Source organism: Rhipicephalus microplus, chromosome 2, assembly GCF_043290135.1.
Source record: "Rhipicephalus microplus isolate Deutch F79 chromosome 2, USDA_Rmic, whole genome shotgun sequence".
NCBI lineage: Eukaryota > Metazoa > Arthropoda > Arachnida > Ixodida > Ixodidae > Rhipicephalus > Rhipicephalus microplus.
Genome location: NC_134701.1, coordinates 137,241,972 through 137,268,489, shown reverse-complemented (window position 1 = coordinate 137,268,489; position 26,518 = coordinate 137,241,972). Strand labels below are relative to the sequence as shown.

Below are 26,518 nucleotides of genomic sequence, written 5' to 3'. Positions count from 1 at the left end.
TGATCTTCATCTTCCCACATTTCAAAACGCACACCTTGCCTCTTACTTGCTTTAAAGTCTCTATTGTGCTTGTATACGTTTGTATAAAAAACAACTGTCAGGGAAGGCAGCAAGATTGATCTACATTATATATAATAAGTTCTTGTTATTGATAAAAAAGAAAGAAAGAACAAAACAATGAAAACCTACCACTAAACACAATTAAAAAGCACGGTGGTATGATCCAGTGAGATTAATATTCTAATAATTTTTTTTCATTCCATTCCATCAATATTTTAACACGCGTTCTGCGTGAGAATATTGCATTCGTAATTACTTTGCTTCTATGATACAGGACTAGGACTAATGTAGGCAACATTATGGCCGAAGATACGAAACACCGAGAAAGATTTCAGTTCGTTCAGCAGACCGGTTGACCAAAGATGTATGCTCAGGGCAGCTATATTTGCTATGGAAATTTTTCTGCTACCAATATGTGAGCTTGGCAATAAAGATGTTATAAAAGTGGGCTTCGCTAAATATGAAATTAGAAGGATAAGAAGCATTTTCATTCCTCTGGGGAAATATATAGCTTTGAGGCCATATTATGCCGGTGGTATCGATGCACACTTTCACGCAAGTTTTTGGCGCCAATTCTAAAACTCACAACAGAAAGCTAGTCATTGAAAAGCTAATTTTACTGATAAAAACCCTTGAAACCAACATACACTTCAGCCAAAAAAGTACAGGGCAAATGATTTGTGGCTCAGATAAGAACGCCGGTGCATGTTTGCCGACCACATACGATAGTTATAGCACGAGAGCAGAAAGATGACAAAAGACAAGAAGGCATTCTGTTCTCGCGCTATAACTATCGTCTTGTCATACCAACAAGCCCAAACCACCACGCTTCTAAGTTAAACAGAAACATTTGATTGAGGACTCGTTTCTCAAAGTTCAACGTTTTGAAGACCATTGAAAAACCAATCTTCGATTTTCTACAGACTCTCCCAAATTGAACCCAAGCAAGTATTCTAACCTAATCTATAAAAACATGTCGCATCTTTATGAAAACGGAGTTAGAAAACACGAAAACTGGCAAAAATCACGCCATACAGCGTAACGGCAACATATAGCGAGCAGACAGCAATAGTTGTAATTATCAATATTTTTAGGGTCGCGAAGTTTTCGTTGTGTACAAAGGAGAAGAGCTCGACAGAGGAACCGCAAGAATCACCTAAAAGTGAAACTTTGTACGTATGCGTGTGCATACGAGTAAATGTTTCAATCATGGCGTAAATACTGATTGCAGTATTTTCAGAAGTGTAGTCGAAGCGTGCTCTCTGAAGGGACTCTTTATTTACTCCAGCGTACACAGAGAGTCAGAATCACAAGTCAGAGTCAGAGAAGTTAGACAGTGAGGGACGTCACTGAAGCAGCTGTGTGTGAAGATACCTCGCACTAGAAGGGTACCTCGCGCTAGGTATTCGAAGCACCCTAGGTGACCGTCGTCGATATAGGCGGTAATGCTGGTACCCCCCACAAGAGTTCATGACCGTTTTTACCCTTAATAGCAGTTGTATGGGTTGCGACATTTACTTGTTTCGAAGATAGCACTGTCATTCTTCCGAACATTGCTTCTTGTTTCTGTGAATGAGACAGGGAATTCACTCAAAATAGTACCATTTTTTTCTAATTTCCTTGAATGTTTTCCGTTATGTAGGATGATTTGGAGCTAGAGAAGCACTACTCTTGTGTATTCCTGCTTCATGCGCACCTTTTGATGATGTGTGTGGTTGAAAAGCAGCGTATATTACGGGATTTTATTTTGGGGGGATCCGGCTGTTCTTGCAACAAGCAGTGCGTGGTGCTCTTGGCTGACGCGCGTCTGCTGCCGTATGGGCCACGACTGAATGCTATGCGCGGGATGGATGGATTGCAACTTCTGTGTTTTCATATCCATGAAGGCTTTCAAGTCAGCACTTGGAAGGTGAATCAACGTCCCATTCAGTAGTTTTGTGTTGAGGACATCTACAATGTATTCCGCGCATTTATTAACAATGTGGCGGAGCATAAATGGTTTAGTAAGGTTGCGTGATGCTTCACGACGCCCCCAATTCCATCGTAAGCATTTTTGCCGCGCCCCGCTGTGAAAACAGCCATTGAACTGAGGTGTATTTTGCCATTTCAAATGTGAGGAGCTAGTATCTGTTCTTGAAATGGCTCGTAGCACCATCACTTAGGTATGTGACAGGCGCATTTTAGGAAGCAACACCCTCGATTCACTTGTGCACCAATGTGACAGCGTAGCATCCGTGGTTGGTGCAGCTATTCCAATTACTCACCGAAGGAGCTTGTGTCAAACTTCCCTCACAAATAGTTGTGCAAGCATTTGTAACAAGTTTTGTGCAGTGGAGTTACCTGAACACGGCCGTCATTTGAAACGCGAGCCAAACCGGACTACTTCGCGGAAGAGAAAAAGAGCAGTAGCTCCACCCCCGTATCTTCCCCATAGATGGATGGATGGATGAAAATTTTTCTTGGGGTCCTGAAGGATTCCACCCCAGTTTTATAGAGGTAGGATAGAGTTTCCTAAAATTAACTAGAGAAACTCTGGAGCTGCGATCGTTCAGTGACCATGGGAACGATGGGTACTACTCGGAAGTGTCTAGTCTTCGTACTGCTGGCGGTGAATCACACTTGCAGCTTCGTATATTTATTGGTCGTTTCGGTTTTTGCTCGAAAAAAAAAAGAATTCACACTTTTGAACTTTGTGGCCCGATTTGAAACGGTAAGCCTAAAAGAATTAAATGGTGAAGCGTTACCGCTGAACAGGAAAACAGCTCCAAGCCACACAGTCACATGCGGAGCCAGAAGTACGAAAATTAGACAAATCCGAGTACTACCCATCATTCCAATGCTCGCAGAAGCGCCGTGCGTTGTAGCTCCCATAGACACTAGCACCAGAGTTCTCTAGTGTATACTTAGAAAACTCTATGTCTTTCCCTTCATTACCACAGAAAGTTGTTCTAGTGTATAGCCCTGCAGCTACGATTTTTACATGCGAAGCAACTTATGGCGGAGTTCAATCCAATGTGCCTGCAGCGTGACCACTCTTACCTCGCATGCGCTAACTACCCTCCCTATTGCGTGAGCACGAGGAGATGGGACGATCCTTCCCTGTTGTCGAATGAGTGGCGCGAGGAGATAGGGTGGAGCGGGGTGGCGTGAGGGCTGCCTTCGTTCCATACGCCACACGGCAGCGTCGGCGGGAAACCGCTACGAATAAAACGCGAGCTCCACTTGCCCAAAATGAACCCAATCGTAAAGCCAGCGTCGGCAAGGAAACCCCACCATGCGCAACGCCGACGTCGAAGCCAAGCGTCAGCGTCGAGCCTACGCGTCGCGTACGAACAGACAAAACGAATCCATCGGCCGCGCAGAACGCCTCGCTGGACAACTTCAACGCTTGAGCTTCGATGATGCAAGTTCGAATAAAATTAGTTGATCTATCGCTAAAGGAGACAATGCGAATCAGCACGACGGAAGCTTTGATTGATTGATTGATTGATAGATTGATTGATTGATATGTGGGGTTTCACGTCCCAAAACCACTATATGATTATGAGAGACGCCGTAGTGGAGGGCTCCGGAAATTTAGACCACCTGGAGTTCTTTAGCGTGCACCCAAATCTGAGCACACGGGCCTACAATATTTCCGCCTCCATCGGAAATGCAGCCGCCACAGCCGGGATTTGAACCCGCGCCCTGCGGGTCAGCAGCCGAGTACCTTAGCCACTAGACTACCGCGGCGGCGCCACTACGGAAGCTGTACACCACCTTAGCATCGGTTTGACTGGGTGTCATGTTAACAACATAAGAACATAAACACAACGCAGACCACAACACTAAATACGCAATAATAAGCAAAACGTTAACAAAAAAACCTAGTCGAAACCGATGCAAACGCGGTGCGCACCTCCCGCACTCCTTCGTATCACCTCATAATTCGCTTTAGTAGGAAATGGTGTAATTTTTCTCGGGAATAGCCTGCATGAAGAACGCGGTGTTACAGCCAGGTGAGGCAGGCCCGTATAGCGTAGCTATTTTAGGAGTTTGTTCCTTAAAAAGCCCCTCACCAGGTTTTACAATTTCCAGCCCAACGTATACGTTCAGCGTTCAGCATCATCTCGGCCAAAATGTTTCAACGCCACGCGTCGCGTAAAAGGGTCGACTTTCATGAGGAACGGAAATGAACGAACCGAAACTACGTCACCTTCTGTTCCATGGGCGATGCCACACTGCATTCTGATGGTATGTTTCCACTTCTAACTCATCTTACCTGACTATGAGAGCGCTGTTTGATATTTTTCTTACCGGAAGCTCACGTAAAACATGCATTGATTGTTCTGTGCTGGATCACATTATCCGAATTCACGGCAAACAACTGACAGCCGCATGAACTGTTACTGGCTCGGTCATATTCAACTATGACCACCGTTATCAGCTATGGCTCCGCTTCGCTGCGGAAGCTACCCGCGGATGCCACGTTTCAACAGTGACACCGAAAATGACGTCAGCACGCTCGTTCAGAATGTCAAGGTGCCTGGTTGGTGACTCCGCTGCTTTTGCGAGCAAAATAATATTTGTGTTCAAGTATGAGATCTCTTACAAAGAGGAACGCAGGTGGACGGCCTAACTTTCAAAGCCACAAGTTCAAGTAAGGCGGAGGAGGTGGCCATTGCACTGGCAGTATCCCATCCAAACTCAAAACAAATAGTTACAGACTCTCGAAGAGCCTGCGAGAGCTATCTTGCAGGAGAAATCTCTCCATTGGCTAATAGACTTTTAAAATTCAGCATCAGGAACCGCGATCCTCCTCCAAAACGTCTTATATGGACTTCGGGACATCAGGGTCTACAGGGTAACGAGGCTGCACATGCAGCGGCCCACGTGCTTACTTCCCGGGAAACTCCCCGTTCCCCTGATAGACCTGAACGTCCCATACCTTTAACACGGTTTCGAGAAATCAAAGAATACTACATTGAGCAACGCCGCTTGTATCCCGCACCAGCGAAGGGACTCTCGAAAACGGAGGAGCGCATCCTGCGGCACCTACAGACAATTACGCTGCTCTGTCTAGCCATAGTCAAATATTACGACCCAAAAATAAGTGGGCAGTGCCAGTACTGTGGGGAAGTGGCCAACACTTACCATATGGTCTGGGCCTGCCAAATGAACCCAAATATAACCCCCTTTCCCAACCCCACCAAAGAGGACTGGGAGACGACCCTACTCAATAGCTCCACACTAGAGGAACAGCGAATTCTAGTCCAGCGGGCTCGGGTGGCGGCCTCGACTAATGACGTCCCGGACTAGGGATGTCAACCAGCCCGGTGGGGATAAGGGCTATCTGGCACAGCCAGCATCAATAAAGGTTTTTTCCTCCTCCTCCTCACAAAGATACTTGAATTCAGCGGGACACAAATGGCGATTAGACGCTGAAATCTTTATTCAGAAGAGCTTCACCTTCCTTGTTAAATTCCTTCCTAACGAGAACTGCCATGTGTTAGAAATTTTTCATTACAATTATACTGAAGCAACCTCATTTTTAGTGCGCATATATGTTCAGCACTGTTGACGAAGTTGCTTTATTTATGTTTATCCTTAACATGTTTAGCCGCACCAAGCTGGTCTAGCGGCTAAGATACTCGGCTGCTGACCCGTAGATCGGGAGATCAAATACCGGCTGCGGCTATTGCGTTTTTAATGGAGGCGAAAGTGCTGTATGCCTTGTACTCAGATTTGAACCCCAGGTATTCGAAATTTCCGGAGCCCCCCACTACGGCATCTCTCATAATCATATTGTGGTTTCGGGACGTTAAACCCAACATCCTAATCGATCGTTACTCTTTATATTTATGTTATGGGGTTTCAGCCATAAAAAAAAATGCCAGCACCGCTAGGTGCAGACTGCGCCACAGCATCTGGGAAGCTTCACTTTACTGGTTGTACAGATTTTTCTACTAAAACTAGGCGAAGCATGGTGCTATTGATGTTTACTCGAGAATTCACGGTTGCACCCGGGTCTGGTGATAACGCTGATAGATTCCATCACTGATATATGAATCCTGACGAATTGATCAGAAGGGCTTATGAAATGCTATACGCCCTAGAAGTCTGGAAGAAATTAAATGCGCTAGAACCTAAAGCGGCCAAGACAGAGGCAATTATTTTATATAAGGGCAAAAGTGTATCATCTTGTGAGTCTTTGACTTATTGTTCCAAAAATATAGAAATTGTACCTGCATTTAAAACTTTTCGTGTTTGGTTTTTTAGAAACACTGTTATGGTATACACAAATCAGTCACGTGTGCTTAGCTGCCTCGAGTTTTATTGTGTTTTTTTATACCGCAAAAACTACGTTCTTCCAACCGATATCAAGTTGTTGCTCTTGAAATGTTTGTTTACATCTCAAGTGAGTTATTGTCTACTTGTATGGGGAACTGGCACGCACACAGCCTTAAAAAGCTCCACGTTCAACGGGAAAAGGCTTTACGCATCGTGTACAACTTAGAGATCATCCTTCTGCAGAACTCTTCCAAGCTGCTGATAATCCAATGGTTTCAAAACTTATAGCTTGCACCTTGTTCTTCGCATCAGTATGAAATGAATGATTGCATAAAGTTCATTCGAAGTCTGGCAGTTTTTTCCCGGTGATAATATTATTTTAATGCTGGCCGATTCAGCTGAGTTAGTTGAATATTCTTTTTTGTATTCCTTATGAATCGGGAAAACTTCGAAACCAAGAACACCACGCACGAAATACGGGGCCCAGATGCTAGGCATAACTTTGCCCTCCGTAATAAACCTTTTATTGCAAATGTTTTTTTTTTGTATTTCATCTTCCAGGCCGGCGCTGCATGGTTTTTTTGTGAGATACCTAAAATGTCAGTTTTCAGCTTTGTCTTTGATGTAGTAGTCTCCTTTTTTTTTTTCTGAATTGCATGTATGTGTAGTGTCCTTTCAGTGACTAAGTGTCATCATAACCTATGCTTTCTTGTATATTTATTTGATTGCATTGCATGTTTTCACTACGAAACTGCAAGATTTGGGGGGAGGGTGGTCCGGTAAATACTAGGGAACTGCTTATGCAGCACTTCGCAACATTAAAAAAGATAAACAAGAACACAGCTCTACCCACCGCGAATCGGGCGGTTCGATTCTCCGAGTACCGAACCCGTTGCCAGCGACCGTACATGTCCGGCTGTGAGTCAAAGAAGTTTCTGCTTGTGTGCGATTTCAGATGGTCCACGCTGAACACGGCCTGTGTGTGTTCCGTGCCCGACTGGTGGTACCATGCGGTGAAGCAGAATGGCCCGTTCACCATTCTGCTCAATCTGGCCTCACGCAACCAGCCATTTGGTGATGGCACTGCGTAAGCGCTCCAGCCATCCGCTGCATGAGTCAACGCAGGGAGTTTGTGAGTAAAAAAAAGTTTATTTGGTCTACAATGAAAGAAATGAAAGTCGACGTAAACTGGCTAGGCGCACTCAAGGAGAAAATAAAAGATAAGTTGATGTACAAGGTATTTGTTGCCAAGCAGCAACACGTGCATTGTTATTTGACAATATCATAGTTTGTTTTCTTTTTATGGCACAATTGTTAGGGTTTAATTTTTTTCTTCACAGCGCAGTTATATTATAAAAATTTTCATAGTACACATTTAAATGAACCGCTCTTGTAGCACACTTCCTAATTTGTGCGCTTCGCAAGCATCTGCAGTTAAGAGGAAAACACTTGTTTAATAAATATAAATTTCGAAACTGTGTAATTGAATGCTTTCCCAAATGATCTGAAAGTACATCGTGAGAGTTTTATGCCCTGGTTCATGGCCATACTATTTTCCTAGTTAATCTTGCCTAACTAGGCAGTTCAGCAAAACGAAAATTTCTGGGCCGTTATCCTGAAGGGAACCCTGATGTAATGCGAAGCAGCAGCGGTTAGCACGGTGTTGTGGCCCGGTTAAAACGAGCGTCGACGTCGGCACTAGAAGAACAGTTTGAAGCGAAACTCGGTGTAGCGTTTACACGAGTAAACGTTTGTTCGAAACGCAAAGACACGGGAGGCGGGAACCGTTAAAAGCACTTGCGCTCGGCTTCACTGGCTCGCGTCTCGTTGGTGTTACCCGCGCGCCGTCTGTATTCTCGAACGCGATCGGTGTTCTTGACTCGAACCTCGTCGTTGCCGCTGGTCTTCCACTGCCGCTGGTCGTCCTTCGCTCGCGCCTCATCGGTGTTGACGCCATCATTCGGGAATGCGATAGGCGTTCTCAACCCTCGTAACGCCGGCAACAGCCGGGAAAGGTACGCGCACACTAGCGGGAAGCATGCCGCAACGGCGCCAACTCGTCAACGCGATCGCGCTGCGAGCAGTGGCGCGCTGTCCACATTGTCGGCGCCACGAGCTTCTCTCGGCGCGTGCAATGCGCTGCGTGCCTCTGCCGGCGCGCCTTCTCGCCGACAGATGCAGAGAGGTGGCACGGGTGAGATGAGGCTCACGCGAGGAGTGGGCTCGAGCGTTGTGAGCGTTGAGAGAGTTAAGCGAGTGAGCTGACACGCGGTGAGCATGTGGCAGGCGAGGGGGAAGAGAGATGTCACCTCACACTGCTGTGAGGGCGTGAGCTACTTGGCACCGCTATAACGCATGCGACAAGAGGAGCAGTGCGGACGGAGGGACAGCGTTACACAAGCCATTCAAAGAGCTGCTTCGCATCTAAAATTACCTAGACGCACCGTGTGTTACAGTCAGCAGCATGGCTTGGTCGCGTTGTCATTCCTGGCGTCGGCATATTTTTAAGCTTTACTTCGAGTTATCTGGTGCACCCTGCTTATACGAGAGTTGGGGTTCAAGAAGAGCTCCTCTATCTCACGTCTTACTCAAACTCTCCATTAGCTCTGCGAAAGCACTGTTAATGTTAGGAGTAATCATGAAAACATTACCAATAATTTGCAATAAAGTAAACTTGTATTTCATTATTATTCTTCCAATTCTTTCTTTGACAGTGAAAAAGCGAGATCACGAAATACGGCAAACTCTATACCTAGTGCGGTACCAAAATTTTAGGGTTTAAATTCATTTGTACAAATAAGAGTTACTGTGCTTTATAACGTGCGCGAACATTCCTTACCGCTCTTGTTTGTATGGTCGTAGGCGGGTCCGAGCTGCATAGAGGACACCTTTCGAGCCTGGAAGCAGGCGCTCGTTTTACAGTCCGACGACACCCATTCTGGACAGATGCCGTCCTGAAAGGTACAGGTGTCTGAAAGACCGAAAAGAAATTAGAAGTAAAATGTGAAAAAGATAAGAGGGGTGAATCCACTGTTGTAACACAGGTGTAACATTTTTGTGAGCAGGCGAGCTCATATATATATATATATATATATATATATATATATATATATATATATATATATATATATATATATATATATATATATATATTCATAATATCTACCGCACGATTGGCGAGAAATCGCTCTTGAATGCGTAAAATAATGCTTCTTTTAATGCAACCGCGTCAAGGCCATGTCGCTTACAGAAATGTCACACGTAAGCGCAGGCCGTAACTAGCATGGAAAAATTTGACTTAAAATCCCGGCTAATCTTTGTACCGCCTATTTTGAAGGCCACTTTGAATCAAGCTGGTTACACTGGGACACGGCTGCGGAGCCACGTAACTAACTGACTATAAGGGGCCATAATTTGACTTGATTCCCTGCCAACTGGCGTGTATTCTAGCCAGGATTTGACTAAGAGTGTAGACGAATTTGTCTAATCTTCGTGTTGGCTGTTTTGAAAGCACCTGTGGCTAGGAATATTTTTGTCTTTTGACTTTTTCTTCGCACAAAAGAGTGTGCCATTGTAAACTAAATAGGTCTTGTGGTGAAAAGGAACTGCTGAATATTAACTCAACTTACCCCCATATTCAAGAACAACCCTTCATTCAACGCTTCACCTTGAATTGAGAAAATTGATTGCAGCGGCGTCTGTAGGGAGAGCAACTCGCCCGACATCAGGGATAATCTGCAGCGATTCTCGAGAACCGCAGCGTCAATTTTTGACAACGGTGGCGCCGTGCTCCGCTGGTTCAAGCGAAGGACGAGATTCGAGTCGAGGAGCTTTCATGAATACGGGGGTTAGTCTTGCGAGAAACCAGCTACAGGCTACACGAAGTAAACTGAAGGTGAAAGAACGGCTGCCTTGACAAATCCATCCAACACGATCACTGCCATGCTGCAGCTGAAGCGGCATGCATTGCAGCTTCCATAAACACTAGTGCGATATTTCTTTCCAGTTTAATATTAGGAAACTGTATGCTGGGAAGCAGTCAAATATTCTGCGATAAAGCCTCACAAGTGTTTAAAAGTACTTTGCGAAAATGCGCTATACAAGGAAAATGCGCTATACAAAGAAATGTGCTATACAAGGCTATACTATACATTGCGCTATACAACGCGCTATAGAAGGAAATCACTCCAAAATGGTTGAGGTGTGAAGGAAGGACCCAATATGGCTTAAGCAATTTATCGGTGCAAGCGAACACTCCCACCGGTGTTATTAGTTTCACTCCCGGCGAAGGCGGCCGCTTTATTGTGGAGGCGAAAGAAAGAGCAGCTGTCTACAAACTTAGGTCCCGACCCCCACAGAGAAACCCCTGCTAGTAAAAAGTATTGTGGAGTCTCCATTTACGATTTCGCACGTCTGGTGTCACGCTCCTAATCTCGAAGGCTGTGGTTTTATTCCCGGCTTCGGTAGCAACATTTTGATGAAGGCGAAGTGCCAAGAACAACCGTGTACTTGAATTCTGCTGCATGTAAAATAACCCGAGCTGGCCAAAAATTTACGTAGCCGCTCACTGCGACGTCTACAACAATCATATTGCGGTTTCGTGATGTGAATGTAAATATCTTCTATGGTCTACGCCATAATAATATCTCGGGTGTGTCATCTTAAACACAGGAATAGAAATATGGGTAACGCATTTTAATAAAAGAGCAATAAGAGAACAAAAAATGTGAGTCTTATTTTTCCGAGCAAAAGTTGACCGTGCGCGAACGTACGTTGATTTGTCGACTCACATTTTTTTTTTCAATTGCGATTATAATCGGTGAGATGCTTCTCGTGGCTGCAGGCTTATGCAACAATGTTAGGCAAGGGAGAAACATATTCAAAGTGTTGGCTGATAAGAAACAATGGGTGTCTATGCACCGCCCATTTCTCCTTGAGATAAGAGAAAACACAATGTGATCGGTGCAGTCGAAGGTAAAGATAGAGTGAAAGTGATCGACCTTGTAACATAGACCATGCAATGCTTCGTGCAGAAGCCACTACAACCTCTTCACATTCATTATCATTTAATCACGTCTGCTAAGTGACTTCACTGATTCAGCAGCAACTACGGAAAAACGATTCAAAGGCGCGTGCGTTGTTTCAATGGGCGTTTAAGAATGACAGAAATGTTATAGGCATAGATTCACTATAGTATTAATAAAATCAGGTAGCAGTTCTGCGTGTCTTAGGGGGAAAATAAAAAAAGACAACATCAAACGAAGAAAATGGTGTATTTAACGTTTTGCCTGGCCAAAATATCAGTAAAACTCTCAATTTACCGAGGCACAGAAAACCAAAAGGGACGAACTGCACAGAAAATACGTATGATTGCTTTATGTATCACGCATGTATTTTCAAGGAACCTCTCTTTTTTCCTGCTCCTTTTAACGCGCACGCCTGAAAATGTAATACTACTGCCTCAAGTGCTAATATTATTAGATAAAATGTCGCCGAGCACTATCTACTTACTTAGGAACTTGAACATGAAAATTGTAAGGGGTCTCGTTCTAAAAACGCATGGACATAGTTTAAATCTAAACATAAACCTACAGCAACATAGATATTATGACAAAGTTATATTGGCTTTGTCTATGCTGAGCTACCCGAGGATTCCAAACGGGCACACATAGCATGGGGAACAGTTTTAATGCACAATACGTTTACTGAAGTATTTGCATATTTAGTACACGTGGCTTTGTGACAGAAGCTTTGTGGTAATGCACATATAATTGCAGTGAACATTAGACATCTTGACTTGTTTCAGCTCGAGCAGACCATTCCTCTTTATTTGACCGTAAATACTGATGAAATTTATGTCCACGTGAGAAAACAAAGTGAATATAAGGCGGGAAAATTGGCTCTTAGACAGCTGGCGCTACTGTGGGAAGGACATGCTTTGAAGATTTTCGCGATGGTAGCGGCTGCGTTGTCTACTTGAAAAAACGTCGAAGCAAGCTGAAAATGAAATTTCGGAGTGCCATAGGCTCAGGGTCTTTATGAAGCGGTAAAATTCTCGACTTTCGGAGTGCGTTTGACAACACTCGAAGGCACCACAACTTGTATTCGCCGCCTTTGAAGTTATGTGATATACAACTGCTCGATGCAGTATCGTCGTATGAACGCGACGGAGCATCGCACAAGCCTTCACACGTACCCGCAGGGCACTGGCGTGAAGCTTGCATTACGAATCTTATAACCTCTAAACTGTCACTGACTACGACCCGAATTTACGTCCACAGTTTCAGCGATGAAGTTCATGGTTTAGTTGTGCTGCTGCCCTGGCTGCTGAGTGGTCGAAAGGGTACACTGAGACGCTCACCCCTAAACTATGTTCGGCTAGGGACGAATTGGTTCCACAAGTTGGCCTGTATCTTGTCCACTGTGAAAAATAGTTGTCGCAAACTCATTTGTTTTTACCTGGCGATGTGCATTCATAACAAACACGTGGTATGCCTATAAATATAATATTATGACGAAACAGCTCACTATTAAATGAAGTACGAGAGAAGGGGTGCAAAGAACATGCACGGATGAACACAGGATATCTAGTGAGCTCTCTTTCTCGACGTTGGTTCGGTGAAGCGCTGCGTTATAAAAATGGTGTTCCACCAACTTGCCCAATATGCCACCCTGTGTCATGCCTTCTGCGTAATAGTGAAGATATCGCCATCAAATTTGCTTGAAATGTCGTCAAAAATTGTTATTGATAGAAAAATGCATTGTGGTCCTAGTCCACTTATATCTCACTTTGCAGCAGCATCCAAATGATGTAATATCTTCTCTGTATTGCACAGCAACTCTTAGTTCATCTGGTTTCTTATTTACTGGCGAAGTTTCCAGAACTAGTTCAGCGAAGAATGTGTTGTGTTATTTGTTGTCGCTTATAACAGGAAGAAATTCAGGGAATAATGGATGTATGAAGAAGAGAAATATCTGGGAACAAAAATTTTGCAGCCTACCGCTGAGTTAAAGCCCCGAAGAAAAAAAATAACAGCGCATTGACGGACTGAATGATGATGAGTGGGTAAAGCGTCTGTCCGTCCGTTTGTTCATCCTTCCATCCGTACAACCGTGGGTCGATCTGTCCGTCCATGTGACTGTCAGTCTGTCTGTATGGGTGTCAGTCTAGTGAATACTCCAAGAACCACCATCTCGCATCTTTTCATCATATAATGACTATATACAAGTACCACCATTTCGAGGGCATTCCAAGAACTAAACAAGAGGTGGCTACCTACCAGATACATTGAGAACCCATGACCCATGGCCAAAGAACTTCGCCCCTAAGAGTCTATTTCCTGTGGCACATACGCACTCTCGCGGCTATGTGCCACTGGTTGTCACAAACGATAACGGCGGGGCGACGATGACGCCATAAAGAGCTTCGCCCCTAAAAAGTCCGCTTGTAAATGTTGTCTCCACCGAAAGCCAGTATTCACGCATTTTTCAATTCTTCACATTCGTGTTGCACAATACCGCATGATTAACCTCATCAACTGCTCTTATCTTGGCCTGCCAAGTGAGCGTCGAGTTCACCATGTCCAAGAGCATGACATCAGCAGCAAGTGGGCTTACCACCTTGTTCGCTGCTGTTCTTTACACCATGAAGCAGAACTTCGCAAGTGAGCTGCTTCTTGTGGGTCTAAGGCATATTAGTCTAAAATGCGCGTTGCAGGTGTAGCGTGCACGAACAGTTACTACATTATACTAGAGAAGTCCTTAAACAAACTTTGTCAAACAAACACGACTTATTGTCATAGATTAATGCAGGGGGCGGATGGAAAAGTTGACGTCTTAATGGAGAAAAATTTATTTGGCCGACCTCATCTACCATGCATTCTGCATACCCCAACTGGAGGCACTGATACTTGTCTCCATAGCCCAAGGAAGCAAATAACATCTTATTGCATCTTGTTCAAAGGGCTGCTGAAAATCTGCGACAGCCGCTCACAATAAGCAGCAGACAGCTGTCAAAGAACATAATTCAGGAAATAACATTCTTAAATGAATAGAACGTTTTCTCTCTAATCGTTTCCAATTCGTAACCGCTAACGACCGTCATTCACCACTCACTGAAGTGCAATCAGGCTTGTCTCAAGGTTCAGTGTTGGGACCTTTATTATTTCTTGTATATATTAATGATCTAACTTCTTCAATAACTTCTAACATACATCTGTACGCAGATGACTGTGTTATTTACCGCGAAATTACCAATGTTGATGATACTAAAACACTTCAAACTGACCTAAGTAATGTGGCTAATTGGTGAAATATCTGGTTAATGGAACTCAATATTAAGAAATGTAAGATAATGCACGTATCAAGAACTAACTCGAATCTTAACCCCTACCACCTATACAACGTTCCTTTAGACTCCGTCTTGTCTTATAAATATCTTAGCGTGCACATCACAAATAACTTAAGTTGGACAACTCATGTAGAGTACGTGATTAACAATGCTAATCGCATGCTCGGCTACTTACCACGTAACTTCTCCAAAGCACCCTCTTCCTTGAAACTAGTACTCTGTAAGTCTCTCATACGCCCCAAACTCGAATATGCATCTGCCATATGAGATCCCAGTCATGCTAATCTCATCACCTCTCTTGAACTAGTACAAAATAACTCTGCTAGTTTCATCCTCTCTAACTACAACCGAACTGCAAGTACGACTTCAATGAAAATTAATTTATCACTTATTCCATTGGCTCACCGACGAAAAGTCGCCCGTCTTTCACTGTTTCATAAAATTCTCCATCACCCTACACTTCATAATGACCTGATACTCCAGCCTCTGTACATCTCAAACCGTGTTGATCATCGCAATAAGGTAGGAATCGCATCATGTCACACTAGGTCCTTTTCTCAGTCATTTACTCCCCGCAAATCTCATGATTGGAACCGCCTTCCCTCAAATGTCGCAACCATCACTGACTTCAAACTTTTTCACGAAACATTAGCTAACATTGTATAACCAAGAAAATGTGTTACCTATGCTTATTGCTTCTGTTTTTGTATATTTGGAAATAACTATTTTTGTACATTCTGCAGAAATGTTAATATTATCTGTCTTTTATTGTATTGTTTTATTTGTATTTTTCATGTATTTACCAACTCCCCTCTTTAATGCCTTTTTGGCCCTGACGGTATTATAAATAAATAAATACATAAATAAATAAATAATTAGCATTGTTAAAACTACAGATGTGGTGTGACAAAAGCGAAAATTTGGAGTATCACTAGGCCCTAAATAGTTTTGACCCCGTGGTATCATTCGCTACGGTTCAGGCAGAAAAAAGTGGCAGACCCCACGTACAGTGGGAATCGATGATATGCGAAGCACGAGTGAGAAATGTTGATATGTCACTTTAAAATCACCACAATGTTACGAGGTGGAGATAAATGATGCCGTACATGACTTCCGGGTCATTATTATGATGTTTGGATATCTCGTTTACCTTCGTCATCTATTCACGTCACTTGATACCAAACTTAGTATATGTGGAGCGAGCAAAATGGCCGCGAGCAAGCTATGAGCGTGGTATGTCGTCATGTTCCTACATGACACGCGTGTCAGGATTATCATATTTGCACCAGTCATATATTTCGTCATCCATTGACGGCTCGTAACACCAAATTTGACGGCACGTAACACCAACGTCTACGTAACACCAACGGCACGTAACACAAACACCATCATTTGACGGTACGTAACACCATTGACGGCACGTAACACCAACGGCCGCGAGCGCATCATGAAATGACCATTATACTCCAATGTAGCGTTGACGGGCGCGCACGCTGGGAACAGTGACGCTACGTTTCCAAAACGCGAGCACTTATAGTCTGACGCCAGGCGCAACCAGCGTCCGTCGGCGCGGCCCGACGGCAACCGGCGCGAAATGCGACATGCTGCATTTCGCGCCGATGCGTTCCCCAGACAACACTGCGTCTCCCTCTTTTCATGACCGAGGGACGCTGGACGCGCTGAAACGCGCATGCGTGAAAGCAACGCAGCTCAGCACGCGCCTGCGAGTTAATGGCTGCAGGACCGGTGCCTGGCGTGGCAACGCCAGCGTGACGTGACGAAATGAATGCCGGCGAACACGCGCACCGCGTCACGTCGAAATGTATTGGCGTCTTGACTGTGGCATGTAGTCATGTTGTTACATGACACGCATCTCATGTTTAGCATGTTTGCACAAGTATCATACCTTCGTCATCCATTCATGTCCTGTCAAACCGAATTTGGTATAAGTGAAGCTAGCAAAACGGCCGCCAGCGCATCATGAACGTGGCATGTAACGTTGGTATTACATGACACGCATCTCATGATTATCATGTTTACACTAGTGACATACATTCGTCATTCATTCACGTACCGTAATACCAAATTTGGTATATGTGACGCTAGCGAAACGGCCGCGAGCGCATCATGAGCGTGGAACGTACTCATAATGTTACATGACACGCATGTCATGAGTTTCATGTTAAGGTCTGTCGCTTATGTTCGCCATGCAATCATGTCATAACATACCAGTTTTACAACATGCCATGTGAACGAAACCACCGCGAGAGCTGCAGGACCATCAAATGTGAATCATGACATTCATGGCATACATATCATGATTTTCATGTTATGACTAGTCAAATATGCTCTTCACACAGTCATGTTTGTCACACCAAGTTTGGTATGACAAGTTTGGCCAGGAGAGCTAAGAGTCGTACGCGGCTAGATAGATAGATAGATAGATAGATAGATAGATAGATAGATAGATAGATAGATAGATAGATAGATAGATAGATAGATAGATAGATAGATAGATAGATAGATACGCTCAAAGTCACTGAAGCTCGATAAAAAATGCTTCGCATTTAAAAACTTGGAATGTTTTCAGATAAAGTGGTCACCGCGTTGTCAAGTGGTCCCGGGCAAGTTTTCAGCAGCGCTACTTTCACAGGCGAAATGAAAGTTCAGTGTCATGGTAAGATTTTGACACCTAGAGCATGATCGAACTTCCCACCTTTTTATGGTCTGTAAGTGCTGCCATCTTTGAACACAAAAAGTTCAAATCTGAGTTGCTTTGGAGCTGGTGAGCCCAAGAAGGATTGAGAAATTATTGCGAAGGAGTGAAGCCGTTACTCTGGCAAGATGACAGCTGTGGCGGCCATCTTACTAGGGGCATGATAAATTACCACCGTTCAGCGATTAAAAATGAAGCGTTTCCCTACAACGCCGAACGAGTTTAATGTGGGAGCTCTTTCGGGTCACATAGTGCTCCAAGTGCGTCTTACAGTTACTATAGTTTTCCTTAGTGAGCCTCTTATTAAAGGCAAAGTTCTTTGAAGACTCCGTCATCCATACTCGTTCCTGTGTGTTATTTCGTCGGGACCAACTATCTTTTAATATAGAACTAACGTAGCATTTACATAACATAGCAAAGCCACTTGATCTTTAGGTGGGCACCATCGGAAAAGAGCATGTTTCCGGCATCTTGGCAGTGGCAAAATGTCCTCCTTGGGTGAGCCCTCTTAAACCGAAAGCCAAAGTATAGCGATGAACACTAGCGCTGGCACTGATAGCGGCGAGCAGAACATCGGCTGTCGATAAGATGCACTGCCTTTTATACATCGCGCGTCTTACTTTCCAGCCTTGTCACTAGTGGTCGCGCAAGCTCTGGAATAATCTTTTGTGTTCGCGTCCTGTGCGCTATCTCAACAAAATTATTTACTACAAACGCGAAGGTTCTTGAACACTGAGGCACGATCTGCACCGAGTATCGCTCATAGTCTTTGTGAATTTATACCAAGCACGTCAAAATTTAACACCCATGGCAATATTCGTAGGTGTGCGCAGAGTATCCCACCCGGCAGAGGGTGTCGCAAAATTTCTATTGAGTCCTCTTCAACCTTTGGTTCAATCTAAACAAAAACTTGCCGAGAAATGATTGAAATAATGAAACTGATTTTTGCAATAGTCGGCCTTCGGTTTTGACTTCCTGGGTGCAAACTTGGTCAGCAAGCAGCTGAACCAGCACTTGGAATGAAAGAACAGGTTTCTTTGGCGATCTTAACTCCCAAAAGCCTGCGTGTTAATAACGTCGTTTTTTGATCAACGACGGAACAGTTCCAAATCAATAAAGGTATGAGGCAGACTTCGCCCCCATATTTATGTGTTCTGAAATAACGAAGGGAGAGTTGCTCCCCATGCCACCTTTCTGCTATCGCGAATGGTTATATCAATGGCTGCTAGAAAAAATTAGGGGACCCTTAGGCTTCGCTTTTAAAAGTTTAACACGATTGTGAAATCTGGCTTCTGGTGCACCCTTCAACTGCTAAGTGCAAAACTTATTAACATGTGTTGTTAAACACACACACACGCACGCACACACAGATACACAAACGCACACACACACACACACATACACGCATGCTCACACACACACGCGCACACACACACGTACACACACACACACACGCACGCACACACACACACTCACACTGTAGGTTGTAGCAGCGCACGGGCGCGAATGGTACATAAATGTTTTTTATCTTAAGCAAGTCGCATAGCCTCCAAGATACACACCATGTGCTTGCCATTTAGGAGGGCATAGAGAGTCTCACAATCACTCACAGATGACAGCACGTTATCTAGCGTTTGCTGTTTGCTTGATCAACGCCTCTGGAAAGGCATGATATGTTTTCCACTAGATGGAAAAAGTTTTCCATTTTTAAAGCTGTTTGAAAGTTCCTCTGTGTTTTAGCGGTGATGGCTGCACTATCCCGGCATTTTTCGACGTACTTTGATGGCCTCATATGCGCCCATAAATTGCCCAATGGGCTTGTTTTCGTCGTGACACCTGTCGAAAAAATGCGTTAAGGAGACTCCTTCCACTATATGGCATTTATGTAGTGTTTCTTCCCGAACCAGCTGCAAGCAACATCGTGGCTTTTTGGAAGGACACCAGCTTGCCACGCGTACGGCCCGAGTTCAATCCTCAATGAAACCGAAACTTTTGTTTTTTTATTTTAGTTTCTTGTTTCTCAATTTTTCGCTCGCAACCAATGGTGCCGACGCTGACGGCGGAATTTCTGCGACACGAGCTTTTTAACGCTATCGCCTTAACATCCAAATCACAACATTCAAGTGATGTACGGCATAATTTACGCGCCACGCTCGTGTTCCGCTTGCGGCTGGTTCGCTAGCTTGATATACAATAGGGAGTTTTAGAATACCGTTTGCAAGCGCTGTGGGCGTTGCGGGCGTAGCGGGCATAGCGGGCGCCATATGAGTTTTAGAACAGCGTTTGCCCTGCTGCGTTCCGCAACGAACGAACGCAGCGACACCGTAGCGTCGAAACCAGCGCTTGCGGGCCGCATGCGGGCCGCGATCGCCGCACGCAATTTCGGATTTTCTGCGTGCGGTCCGCAAGCGCTAACGGTGGCTCGCGTTACGACGCATGCGCAGAGGCAGCGACCGCACCGCAAGGGCTCGCTGTGCACTATTCTAAAGCTCCCTAATATGTCAGCCTACCACTGCTGTGGCGGGTATTCAAACGTTAGTGGTGCTTTTGTTACACTACTCTAAAGAGCAAGCTAGCATCTAATCTAGATTGCGCATAACATTTATTCTTGTGTTTACTGTGTACTACGTCCGTTCGCCCCCTAACGTTGTGCTGATTTAAAAACAACATATCAACGATCCCCATTCGTCCTTCGCATATAATTTCCGCAGTACCTGGGATGTGCCAGTTTTTTGTTGTTGTTGTTGTTGTTTTTATTTCGTACCTTTGTTTGTGTACTCTTTTCGTCCCATCTCTTTAGCGCTCGTTTTGTACTAGTAATGGAAAATAAACCTGCCCAAATGCGTATCCTAATTTATGTCATCAAAGTTTACCATAACCAGACCACATATCTGACCTGTAAAACTGCAGAATTTATCAAACCTTGTCTTCAATCCTTCTTTATCGGTAGTGACTCTCTCAATGCATATACTTGATATCCAAATAATATATCGCATTACACTTTTTATAAGCGAGGGTTATTCTCTCAAATCACGATAAGAGCTAAAATGTTCCAGTTACTACAAGCTATTCTAAGCTAACTATTATTGTACACACGTGATGGCCTAATGCATTTGAGTGTGGGCTCAGAAGTGAGATATCGGACAACCCATACGATGATCATTGGAATGTTGGAATTTGGTAAAGCAGAATGATCTCGGGATTAGCAGTAGCGGTAATATCGCGCAATAAACAGTCACTGGAAGGAATAGCGTGCACACAGTGATTCTTGATGGTAATACGCGAGGCCGTAGAAAAATGATGATGGAAGTGTCTCTGCTGATCTTTCTATTTTATCGTTTTATAGACAGTTCACGTAATAATAAAGCCCACGGGAGGATGACCGCCACCGAATAGCTAAATTCACAGAGCATCGGACGCGTCACCCAATAGAGTTAGGTTCCGCCCTTATTGGCAGCAAGTTTCCTTTTCATCAACTTTAATTACTCCACATTTATTTCAGGACTAGTAAAACGGATTCTAGATGTAGTGCCCGGGATACATATCTTCTCTTCATCAGGGTTACATTAGGTCAGGTGTTATAAAGAAAAGCAGCCAATTGGTGTGTTTTAATTCTGACGCAAAATTACAAAGCACTTACCGGCTGCAGCGACTGACACATGAGCCAAAGGCAGGACCAGTGAAAGTGCAAGAACGAGCCCGGTAATAAAAGACATCACCACAAGCGACCGCGCTCGATAGGACAACATCGTCGACGAGCCTCGTCACGCTGCTGGCGTGGCAGCAGCCAACAGTGCGAGGCGCACGTAGATGTGTTCGACACGAGAAAGAGATGTTACGTCTGCCCTGAGTAACTTGAGCTGCTCAGATACCTCATGAGAATCATCCTATGGGCGTTAGTAACCTGAACGCGATACCTGGGCTTGCACACAGCTTGAGAAGAGAACAGAAAGGGGGGGGGGGGGGGGGTCGTGAGTGAAAGATATGGGCAGATAAGACGTGAAAGCGTAGCCAGATAAAGTCTATTCAGCGGAACAATAGATGGCGTTCGTCAAGCTTCATATCGCCAGTGTCGTTCATATCGCTGTTGCGTCATTTTCTACCAGCGTGTGTAGGCCAAGCCGGCGCTTTCGGCGGGTAACATCGTTCAGCAGAATCGTGACAATTTACGCAGCATCGACTAACTTTTATATATATTCTAACTTGTTCCTTTATATGCGAAGCGTTTCTTACTGAACTTCGGCGACTTCAAGCGTATCTATCTATCTATCTATCTATCTATCTATCTATCTATCTATCTATCTATCTATCTATCTATCTATCTATCTATCTATCTATCTATCTGTCTATCTATCTATCTATCTATCTATCTATCTATCTATCTATCTATCTATATATATATATATCTATCTATCCGCCTACTACACTTAGCTTTCCTGGGCGTCTCGACAATGGTATCAATACCAAACTTCGTATCGAATATCACGAATGTATTACAAAAAGAATTTACTAGTCATGACATGGAAATCATCACTTATATGTCATGAATGTCATGATTAGCAATTCGCAATATTGCTGCTCTTGCGGTGGTTTCGTTCACATGCCATTTTGCAAAACCTATATGGTATGACACGACTGCATGGCGAACATAAGCGCCATATACTAACGTAGAAATCATGACATGCGTCTCATAATTTTCATGTTATGATTAGTCATGACTGCACGCCACGCTCATGATTCGCTTGCGGTCGTTTCGCAAGCTTCACATATGCGAATTTGGGTATTACGGAATGAAGTATTAAGGTACAGCTGTGGCAACGTCTGTGTAGAGCATGCAAGCAGCCGGTTTTCGCCAAGCAGCACCAAAGCTTGAGGCACTTTCGAGCTCTGAAGTGGTGTATCAGGAGCATTCGTGGTCTGGTGTTCAGGCTGACCACGTCGGAGCCCGATACTCCCTCAAGGCTTCGTGCCGCAGAGCAAAAACAGACGGCCCGCGTGCTCTACACAGACGTGGCCGCCGCTGTACATTACTGCTCCAAACGTGATAACCATGAGCGGCGTGTCATGCAAGAACATGACTACATGCCACGCTCATGATGCGCTGGCGACCATTTCACTAGCTTTACATATACCAAATTTGGTGTTACGTGACATCAATTCATGCCGAAAGTACATGACTCGTGAAAATATGATAATCATGACATGAGTGTAATGCAAGAACATGACAACATACTATGCTCATGATGTGCTCGCGGCCCTTTCGCTAGCTTCAAATATACAAAATTCGGTATTACGTGACGTGAATCAACGACGAATGGGAATTACACTTCCAAACATGATGATTATGATATGCGTCTCATGTAAAACACGACTACCTGCTACGCTCATAGTGCGCTCGCAGCCATTTTCCTAGCTACACTTACAGAAAATTTGCTATCAGGTGACGTGAATAGATGATGAAGGCAAGTGACACGTCCAAACATGATAATCGTGACATGCGTGTGAGTTAAAACGCGGCTAGTTGTTGAGCTCATAGCTTGCTCGCGGCAGTTTCGCTAGCTCCACCTATAACTTCACGTGCTACTAAATATAATATCACTTAACGTGAATAGACGACGAAGGTAAATCACACATACAAACACAATATTCATGTTATGGAAGTCAGGTATGGCATAGTTTAAGTCCGCTTCGCAACGTTCTGCTGATATTAAAGTGACATATCAACTTTCTTCTTCCGTGCTTCGCGAATCATCAATTCGCGCAGGATGCAAGATCTGCCATTTTTTTTATTGATTATGCGGTTTCCCAAGTTTTGATGATATGTGGGTTTTAACGTCCCAAAACCACCATACGAATATGAGAGACGCGTTTTCTAAGTTTTCTTTCAAACTATTAGGAAAGCGATACTCTTTTTATTTCATATAACAGCAATCTTAAGAACTACTTGGGTACGCTCTTTAGAATTAATACAAATAAACAAAAGTGCATCTGTGTGCTTCAATCTGAGTGGTATTTCAGTTTTTAACGCGAGAGCGTTCAAGAGCTTGTTTTGCTGAAATCCGAATGTCTGTTCCGGCGTCATTGTTTGTGAGCGAAAAATCCAGAATTTACACGGCCAAATCCTTGACAAAGATGCAAAAAAATAAATTATATAAATATTTAATTTGCTTGAGAATCGTATCTGCAATGCATTGAATGAAACTGAATGCAAAGCCAATGGTAATAATAGAAAAAAAGGAAACGCGAACTTAACCAAGAAATAAGGCGCCCATGCTGGTAATGTTTTGAAAGTCGGCTGATTAAACCATAGCCAGCTGCCCCGCCCCAGTGGTCTAGTGGCTAATGTCCACTAGACCACTGCTGCTGACCCGCAGGTCGCGGGATTAAATCGCGGCTGCGGCGGCTGCCCTTTTGATTTAGGCGGGAATGCTGTAGACCCATGGGATCAGATTTGTGTGTACGGTAAAGAACCCCACGTGGTCAAAATTGCTGGAGCCCTCCACTATGGTGCCCCTCACTTGGTTTTGGGACGTTAAACCCCACATATCGGTCAACAGTAGTCGGTAAATAATGCTTAAATTATGGACATCACCCGCATATTGAAAAGTGATTAGCCAGCCCAACCACGACGAATAGCTCAAAAAACTGTTTGGACAGGTAGGTTGAAAGAAAACTGACTGTACATGAACTAGAATTCTTCATAGAATACTTAATTTTTTTAAATTAAAGCATAGGCCGTATTTCGAAACCTGAAGAGGCAGTATTGTAGAAAAGGGCAAGGCAGTTATGACCATTCTTCTCTACCATATTTGTCGTGGATTGATAGTTTAATAGAGATGAGATACTCTTATTAGTTTTGCATGCATCGCTGATTTATTTCTCAAGCGATCACCATAAATGATAAAAAGAATGTATGGTTTTGGTTTGTTTGAGCAGCCGCAGGGCAGCATTGTCAGCTGGAATAAGAATACTCAGCAGTATAAATGCGTTGTGAGAGGCCTACTTATGTCGAACATTCATGACAGTTCAATTTGAGGGGCGCGGTTTGCTTGATAAGAATACATTGTGAAACAGATTAGTGACAACAAAGCAATATTCCAAACCCAAACGCTTTCCATAGAAAAAACCTTGCTGTACACTTGCTGCCCTAATTAACAAAAGAATTGCCCCTATTGAGGTGTAAAGAGAACCACTATTATCTTAGAGTATAGGAAACACTGCACAATCACTTCGTGCTGCGTGATCGGCATAAAAAAATCGCAACTAGGCTATGAATGGGGTCTACCGCCATTCATGCGATAATATACAACACTTATCTGTACTGCTCCACAGGAAGGCCAGCAACAATGGCCTCTGATATGTCGTCCACTGACAAGGGGGTGAAATATCTGCCGCCGTGGAGTCCGCCTAGGGCGCGGGTTGAATCAGAAAAATCAGGATAAGGTTGCAGTGAGTCGCGCAATGTCAAAAGCAGGAAAGCTGTTTGATTCCAAAGACGAAACGTTGTTTTAGAGGTGAAGTAACTTAGGGCCAAGGTTCGTCCATACGATGATGTCTGTTGGCCGTGACGGGGAGATGTGCGGATGTGAGGCACAAGAAAAAGTTAAAAGATAAAATATTACCAAGTAAAATTTGAAAGAACAATGTGAATTACCAACAAGCAGAAACCCTTTATACGAGTCGTTGACTTCATTGTTGACGTTTTGGAGCTTATAACCTAGCTTTGTTGTCCAATCTTTGTCACAATATACCAATCAATGTACATTAATTGGAGTAACTCTCAGGTAACGTACAGTTACTCACCCATACCATACTCAGTGCTTCGCGCACTTATCACGATTAACTTCGCGGAGATGGATGTAAGTTTTAAAGTTCTTTCAATGTATTATCAAGATACCGAAAGCTTTATCTTGCTACTGCGTTGTTGCTGTGTGTTTGGAAAAAGTGGGTAATGATTTAGAGTATTACGTATTGCTGTGTGTTTAGAAAAAGTGGTTAGCGATTTAAAGTACTCGGTACTTTACTATGGGAGAGCTGAGAGCCGCCCCTTGGGCGTTCGCTTAGCTCGTATTCCCTTAGTCTTTGGTTAGATGACGCTAAATTCTTTACACGTTGATCCTTAGCGTATAGAGGTTTGAGTTCTACCACGGGGAATCACAGACACGACATGGTTGTTAAAACTACAAAGATAAAAAAAACACCAAGGCTGTGCGGTTCACGCAGTACAGTAACAGCGAAAGTTGGAAAAGCGCCCTTTCAGAGTCTCTTCTAATCACTCTTTGGGTAACTGCTACAAGTACACTTGCTAGTTACTCACTACGCCATATATAAGGAAGGAAGGAAAATAACTTTAGGTTGGTCCTGCAAAACGTGAATTATAATTTTAGGGTCGAAGCTGCTTAAGCAGTGGGTCGTGCGTCCGCGATGTATGTAATAGTAGTAGTAGTAGTAGTAGTAGTAGTAGTAGTAGTAGTAGTAGTAGTAGTAGTAGTAGTAGTAGTAGTAGTAGTAGTAGTAGTAGTAGTAGTAGTAGTAGTGGTAGTAGTAGTAGTGCGTCGTAGTCGTACGTAGCCACCTCCAAGGCCGGGCTAGAGGAGTGGCACGCACACAATCATTTAAATTAGGAGGAAACCCACCCACACTAGTCAGGAATAAAAAAGAATTTTTGATGAAATAACCTACGGAGACGAGTATCGGTGACTTAATCTACAATGAAATCTTATTTAAATTTGATTTTTACAAAAAAAATCATAGCATACCCACGAAGTGCATGATGATGATTGGGGCGAAGCATCCATCAGCATATCCGCGCTTCCGTTCGTTCATTCATTCTTGCTTCCATTCGTGCGTCCATGCGTCCATCCGTGCGTCAATCCGTTCATCCGTGCGTACGTCTGTGCGCCCGCCTGTGCGTCCGTTCGTCCGTGCGCCCGTATATTCATGCGTCCATCCATCCGTCCGTGCAACTGTCTGTCTGTCCATCCATGCGTCTCTTCGTCCGTGCGTCCATCCAGTGAACACTCGAAGTACTACGATCTAGCATCTTTTCATCATATATTCCTCATTTAGAAGTACCGCCATCCAGCGAACTTTTCAACGACTGAACGAGAGGTGGCATGGTC

At 44.0% G+C, this 26,518-nt stretch overlaps 1 protein-coding gene across 1 annotated transcript in view; it reads right to left on the bottom strand.

Moving 5' to 3' along the window:
- Positions 1 to 21,243, bottom strand: part of LOC119169739 (MAM and LDL-receptor class A domain-containing protein 1) — a 242,581-nt gene extending 221,338 nt beyond the window's left edge. Inside the window, exons 1-3 of the mRNA XM_075886844.1 lie at positions 21,037 to 21,243; positions 9,170 to 9,301; positions 7,184 to 7,437 (exon numbers count right to left, since the gene is read on the bottom strand). Of these exons, the coding sequence (XP_075742959.1) occupies positions 7,184 to 7,437; positions 9,170 to 9,301; positions 21,037 to 21,145 (495 nt within the window). The 5' untranslated portion in view covers positions 21,146 to 21,243. The remainder of the gene's footprint in view (positions 1 to 7,183; positions 7,438 to 9,169; positions 9,302 to 21,036) is intronic.
- Between the last annotated feature and the right edge of the window lie 5,275 nt (positions 21,244 to 26,518).